At 30.6% G+C, this 6,983-nt stretch overlaps 1 protein-coding gene across 3 annotated transcripts in view; it reads right to left on the bottom strand.

Annotated features, from left to right (window-relative positions):
* Positions 1 to 2,661: 2,661 nt before the first annotated feature.
* LOC108917102 (acyl-CoA Delta(11) desaturase-like) overlaps positions 2,662 to 6,983 on the bottom strand; it is a 50,483-nt gene continuing 46,161 nt past the window's right edge. For all 3 annotated transcript variants that reach the window (XM_018723543.1, XM_018723544.1, XM_018723541.1), the window contains exons 2-5: positions 4,862 to 5,075; positions 3,645 to 3,775; positions 3,172 to 3,560; positions 2,662 to 3,118 (exon numbers count right to left, since the gene is read on the bottom strand). In XM_018723543.1, the coding sequence (XP_018579059.1) occupies positions 2,803 to 3,118; positions 3,172 to 3,560; positions 3,645 to 3,775; positions 4,862 to 5,063 (1,038 nt within the window). In that variant the 5' untranslated portion in view covers positions 5,064 to 5,075 and the 3' untranslated portion in view covers positions 2,662 to 2,802. The remainder of the gene's footprint in view (positions 3,119 to 3,171; positions 3,561 to 3,644; positions 3,776 to 4,861; positions 5,076 to 6,983) is intronic.

Below are 6,983 nucleotides of genomic sequence, written 5' to 3'. Positions count from 1 at the left end.
AATAATACACAAACTACCAAATTTGGTTGTGCAAAATAAGTATAAGGCAGTTGGTGGTAGTTCAAATCTTATTATAATATATGATCAATTATTCTTGATCAACTTCATTCCACTAACGTTGGTGGAAATATAATTTCTTACAAGGAACTCGAAACAAAATACAATTAAACGACTTTAGTTACACAAAATAACAAACAATAAGTCAATAATAGCTCAATCTTTCCGTTTTCTACAAATTAATTTTACTAAAGTTGGTAGAAACATATTTTCTTACAAGAAACTCGAACCTAGTATCGATGAAATTCACATACATTATATTAGGTTTAATAAAATGCAATTACACGACTTTAATTAAACAAAATAATAAAATATAAGTCGGTGGTAGCTTTGCCTCTCAGTTTCCTAGAAACTCATTTTACTAAAGTTGGTAGAAAAATATTTTCTTACAAAAAACCTTAAGCAGTATGTAGTATCAATGAAATTCACATGCATATATTATTAGGTTAAATTTAATAAAATATAAGTAGCGAACTTTAGTTATACAAAATAATAAAAGATAAGTTGATCGTAGTTCAATCTTTCAGTTTTCTACAAATTTAGTGTACTAAAGTTGGTAAAAATATATTTTCTTACAAAGAACCTCAAGTACTATGTAATGATAATACAATTCATATGCTTATATTATTAAGTTAAATTAAATATATGTAAGTAACGAACTTTAGTTACACAGAATAATAAAAGACAAATCGATAGTAGTTCAGATTCTCAGTTTTCTAAAAATTCATTTTACTAAAGTAGGTTGAAATAATATTTTCTTACAAAGAAATTGAAGCACTATGTTGTATCAATGAAACTCACATGCATATTTTATTAAGTTAAATAAAGTATAAGTGGTGAACTTTAGTTACACAAAATAATAAAAAATAAGTTGATAGTAGTTCAATCTTTCAGTTTTCTAAAAATTTAGTGTACTAAAGTTGGTAAAAATATATTTTATTGCAAAAAAACTTGAAGCAGTATATATAATCAAAGTAACTTACATACATATAACATTAGGTTAAATAAAATACAACTAACCGACTTTAGTTAAGCAAAATAATAAAAAATAAGTCGATAGTAGATCAATCCCTCAGTTTTCCACATACTCATTTTACTAAAGTTGGTAGAAATATATTTTCTTACAAAGAACCTTAAGCACTATGTAATATCAATAAAATTCATATGTATATATTATTAAGAAGGCCATGGAATCCATGTCAAACAAGGTAATCGTGACTTTTGACGTTATTTGACCATTTTCTTTAAAATCGTTGTGTTGTACAATTGAAAAATGGAGCGGTTTGAGAAATACGTTTTATGCAAGTTTTGCAAAAAAGTTAGTGAAATTAAAATGTATCATCGGAACCTAAAATTTTTAATGTATTTATTACAAGAATGCGGGCCAGAAATTTATTCGCCAAACTTGTTTGGGATTATTAAAAATCATTTGCTTCTTGTGTGTAAGAAATATGGAGCTCTTCGTGGATCACAGCAGAATAAGATTGTTTCAAAGTACTACATTTATTTTTTGAAACATAGACATTTTATAAATTTTAGTGAATGTGTGCTTGTTTATTCCCCATTAAGAAAAGAAGACGTGGCTGAGGAATTTCAGCAACATTTGGACGCTTTAATTAAAACTACTAAAAGTACATACTTGGTAAATAATTATTTATAAATGATTTGTACTTATTAAATTATGATAGAATAAATTTGAAGTTAAATATAAATGTCATTTTATTTATAAATGTCAAAAAATTTCCAGTGCAATTTCATGCTCCTTACACCAAGGAAGAGAAAAATTTCCGGAAATTTTCTTAGTTGATATAGTAACGCTACAAAATACAGGCCTTTAATTGGCTGAAAAATACTATTGTGAAATTTTCCAGTAAATTTACCAGAGACGAGCTGTTGATCCTGCCGTAATACTTCAATCAGCATGTTTTTTTGGCTTTGACTACAGTAATTCTTTTTTATCTCCATTAGCACTTGACAAATTTTGGATAAAATAGGTAGTACTTTAATTTATCTAAAAATTGTAAAAAATAAAACCAGTAAACCAGTGAACAGAGAATAAAACGCAGAAAGATGTCAAAAAAGTTGTTTTATCGATAATGTAGAGTCGTTATCCAGTGTTGACAAATTTAGTCATGCGTCAAAATTGTGTCTATTACTGCTCGAGAATACAGTTTTATAAAAGTATGCGACAATTATAAGTGGCATTTGTCGTAGTCGACATTGTTAGTAGAGATTAGAGAATAGACCCCCAGGAGGCAAAAATACTATGGATATCATATGATAACATGAAAAGTACAGACAACTTTTTTTTGTGTGGCTGTTATTTAATAGATTTTGGTTGACTTGAATAAATAATTGAAAATAATAATGAAACAAGGAGAAATTTCTAAAATGAGCCACCCTTATATAGAAATATTTCATCCGTCAAATTAAATTCAACAGATTTTATGAAACTGTCTAAGATTCGTTTCATTACAAATGCGTTCACTGCACATTTACAAACTAAATATTGGTCATAAAAGTATACTATGTTTTTAAAGAGATGCAAATTTTTATAAACTAAATAATAATAGGCTTATTAATAAAAATCATTTTAACTTTTGATTGATATATTAAAATAGAGGCATAATATCAACTTTTTTCATCAAAAAAACATATATTACAGCAAAAATATTAAGTAAATAGAGGTCTCATTCTGTATTCTGTCTCTCAAGTACTGAAGCTACCTTTTTCTGGAACTACTGTTTAACTTTTTTTGTGAGTGATGAGTACATCATTGTAATCTTCCTTGTCTTGGTCTTTGTCGCCCCATCCCCAAATTTCATGGCTGCCATCTCCCGTTCTTAAAACACGCTTCCTAATCATATCCTCTGAAACCGTTTTAAGGTCGTAGGCCCAACCTATTTTAGCAAAGAAGTCAATGAATGCAGTAGATAAATTTACACTGTATTTTCCCAACTCGGAAGTTTTATAGTCCCATGGGAAGGTGTGATGGTAGTTGTGCCATCCTTCACCCAGAGTGAGGAGAGACACTGTCAGGTGTTGAGATGGGTTAATGTATCTACAATTGAATGAAATTAATTTAATGGATCTATTAGATTTAGACTATCTCACTTGTCATAGGGTTTATGTCCATAAAGATGAGCAGCTGAGTTAATTAACCATGTGGCATGTAAAGAAAAAATGTATCTGAAGATATTAACACAGAAAGCATTGATAAAGGTTTCGTTCCACAAATACATTGGAGTCAATGTTGGAAAAATGAAGAATAAAAAGAGCACCAGAATCATGTAGTATCGGTCTTGGAAAGCAAGTATAGGGTCATCATACAAATCAGACATATCAACACTCTTTCCTTTGCTCTTGACATCGGGATGTTTGCGGCAAAGGAGCCATCCGACATGAGAAAAGAAGAATCCGCGTTTGGCATTGTGAGGATCAGCGTCGGTATCGCTAAATTTGTGGTGGACTCTGTGATCCCTCGACCATCTTATTACAGAACTCTGTCAGAATGAATAATTGTAATTGGCAACATATTATATATTTGGAAATTTAAAGATAAATTACGCATGAGTGATTTAACGAACCTGAAAAGCCACTGTGTTAAACACAGTCAAAATAATTCTTAGAGGAACATTTGCCGTGTAAGAACGATGGGTCCAGAGTCTGTGAACTCCAGCGGTAATACCAAATGTACCACAAAAGGCCACGATAGCATCTAAAAATAAAAAAAAAACAAATATATAAAAAAATTATCACATCGGAGTGTGTTAAGTTTTTGGAGCAGGATTAATACAGAAAAGTTTAACCAAAACAAGTAGAGAGTCATGAATTTCTTCTTATGGAATATGTTGTTATTTCGTTTTTTGGAAACCAACAATTGTTGGAAAATCGTAAAATGTAACAGTAAATTCGTATTTTTTAATCTAAGGATGAATGCTCGATTAATAAAACATTTAAAATATTATATTCATTATTTTGTGATGCATAAAAAAGTTTTCTTTCTTTCTTCAGAAAGTACTAAACAGTCATTAGGATAATTTAATTTTGGTTGAGGCCAGTCTCCATTGGAAAATCTGGTGCGGCTCACCATAAAGAATTGTTTAAAAGTTCTCTGTATATTACTACTTGCTAATAAATGATTTTCACTAATGACAATGATATATTTTCCAAACAGGGGTAACTGAAGAGTCAGTCCATGGATATAATATCTTTTGAAAAGAGATAATATATAACTTTCAATAATAAAATCTATCAAATCTGATAATAGAATAACAGCGCACAACTGAAGCCTGGGTAAATGGGTATAGGCATTGTTTTTAGAGGAGTTACCCGAGGTTCCGCACAAATAAAATTAATAGAATAAGTATTTATTATTATGAAAACGTCGAATATAAGTTACAGCGGCATAACTGTGTTCGTAAGTGTCATAAAATCCATGAAGTTCAATACGAGATTTATTTGAATAATTAACGATAATGTGTCGAGGTATATTACAAATACAATACATTTTGAATCAGAGAGCTGTAAGCTGAACAACGATTTAGTTAAATTTAACCTGGTACGTCACTCCACCTTTATATTCATTGGCAGTATTGGAAATGACATAAGTAATCCAACTTTTGAAAAAAAGGCCTATTGGAACAAATGCAAGGTGATTGATTATTTCAAGTATAGGTTAAAGATTCATCAAATTTGATTTGCAAAAGCATAAATTTGATTTGCAAGAGGTTGAATATGGGTTATGTGGCTATTGAATATTATATTCCATAGTATGAATTACACAATTGTAAGTTAAACTTACCAAATATGAATGTTGCTGTCTTGGCAGAAGTAATCAATAAATAAAACCCGTATACAGCCACAGCGTGAATATAGATGAAGATGATGATATTTTTCCAAACCAGTTCAAGTTTGCGGTCACTTGGTTTTACCCCTTCTGGTGGAATTACTTTTGCAACCATCTCCTCATCATGCTCAGTTGGTATAGAAGTATGTGGCGCCATTTTGATAGTTCGCTGAAAAAAAATCTTCAGCAATGAAATATTTCAAATTATATTAAACTGTATTAATTTGTGATTCCCAAAGTCAATAACCTTTGACATTGATCTAGTTTAGCTGAATTGTTTTACTGTCACTACGTAAATTATAATATAGGGACGAATTTAGGAAAGTTAAAACAAGAGGTAGTATTAAAAAGTTATTAAAAAAATAAAATACTCCATATTTCTACTTTTTTTTTCTTATTCTTCTTCAGCAATTAATCGGTGCTAGACAAGATCTTGATCTTTGGGTTTAAATATAAGAAAATTAACAAACAATTATGTTGTATGAAAAGCGGTGTTGCTATTCCTTCAGATCTTGTGACCCATTGTATATGCTGTTAGTAGTAAAGTTTAGTACGCAGAAAGACTAGCAGTTTTGTTGGAGTTTGTCTGATGACCTGTGGTAATAGAAATTCTGTCCCCAGGTATTTGTGACTTTTCACCATTAAGCATTCACAGTGTCAAAGAATGTGTATATAATCTTCGTCCCTCCCGCAACTTTTTTTTACCCACTGCGCGATTGGTTTGGTCACAAAATGAATTAGCTGGCTATCGATAAGTAGTTACAGATTATTACGAAACAACTTTTTCTTTAAACCTGTGCCAGTGTCATACATAAGTGGTACCAACCAATACAAATCATAGAAGAACTACGATGCTCAAATAATTGAAATTGATCTTCCTTGCAGATAAGTTGATTGAATCTTACTGTAACTATTTAATAAATGATATGTAAATGTACAATACAAAAAATAATTAATAAATTGTTTCACATAATATAATCAATCAAAAACAATTAATTTTAGTTTAAAAATTAATGCAGTCAATGCCAAGATATGTTTAAATAAACTAATCTCATACAATCAAAGCAACAACACTAGAAATTTAAATTCAACCTTTTTCTTATATTACCTATACACTTTTATTAGGAATAGGTAAGGTTTACAGTACACATTTTTTACGATGTGTAAATAACCACAAGGTAACGACATTACAACAAAGTTAATTAGGTGATTTAAAAAACAGTACTTATATAATGTGCATAAAAAAACAACATGCAAATCAGTGGCGGCTGGTTAGAGGAGGCTGGGGAGGCTAAGCCTCCTCTGCAGTTTTTCATAGTATTGCAAAAGTTTTCTTTTAGTTTTTTTATTTTACATCATATAATTAATATTATTTAAGAAATATTCTTACAAATCTATTTTCATATACAACTAATTATGTACCTACTAAGGGAGATCTCGAGTACGTAAATATACGATTTTTAAATGTTCACTATTTTTCGCGCCCTCAGAATTTGCATTGTAAGTCGCTGGCAGCTAATTTCCTCAAGCCTCCAAGCCTTTTATAGAGCTCTATAAGATGCGTGGCCTTGAAATGATGTGGGATTTCTATATACGAGCTTTAGCAGTCGACACTGAGGCTTGTTGCCACCTTCCATTTCTTTTTAACAAGCGAATCTTTCAATATAGCTCTCCTTCTCTACCACCTCAGCGCTCGCAGTTCGCACGCAGTTGTATCATACAACTGCGTGCGAACTGCGAGTGCGCAACATAAAACTTGTATGTTACATGTCATCTGTGATACGGTAGGCGCGTGTTTGGTGTTTTTAACTGGTGTTTATGTGAAGTTTTTCTTAGGAATTTTTGTGAGACGATCATAATTAATTATTAAAACAATAATTTACATTTTACTCTGGTACGTACTTAACTTTATTAAAATAAAATGAGTGCAGAAAACGAACATAACCTCAACAACTTCTTTAGTTGCATGGACATTGTAGATTATTTATTATTAAAAGGATTTAGTACTCTCAGTTATGATGAAAAGCTCATAATTAAACAGAAATCGAGACCAACACCTTCTTTGCCCTCTTTAGTT

This window comes from Anoplophora glabripennis, unplaced genomic scaffold (genome assembly GCF_000390285.2).
Source record: "Anoplophora glabripennis isolate ALB-LARVAE unplaced genomic scaffold, Agla_2.0 scaffold45, whole genome shotgun sequence".
Classification (NCBI taxonomy): Eukaryota; Metazoa; Arthropoda; class Insecta; order Coleoptera; family Cerambycidae; genus Anoplophora; species Anoplophora glabripennis.
The sequence above is the reverse complement of the archived record's forward strand: the minus strand, read 5'-3'. Positions and strand labels throughout refer to the sequence as shown.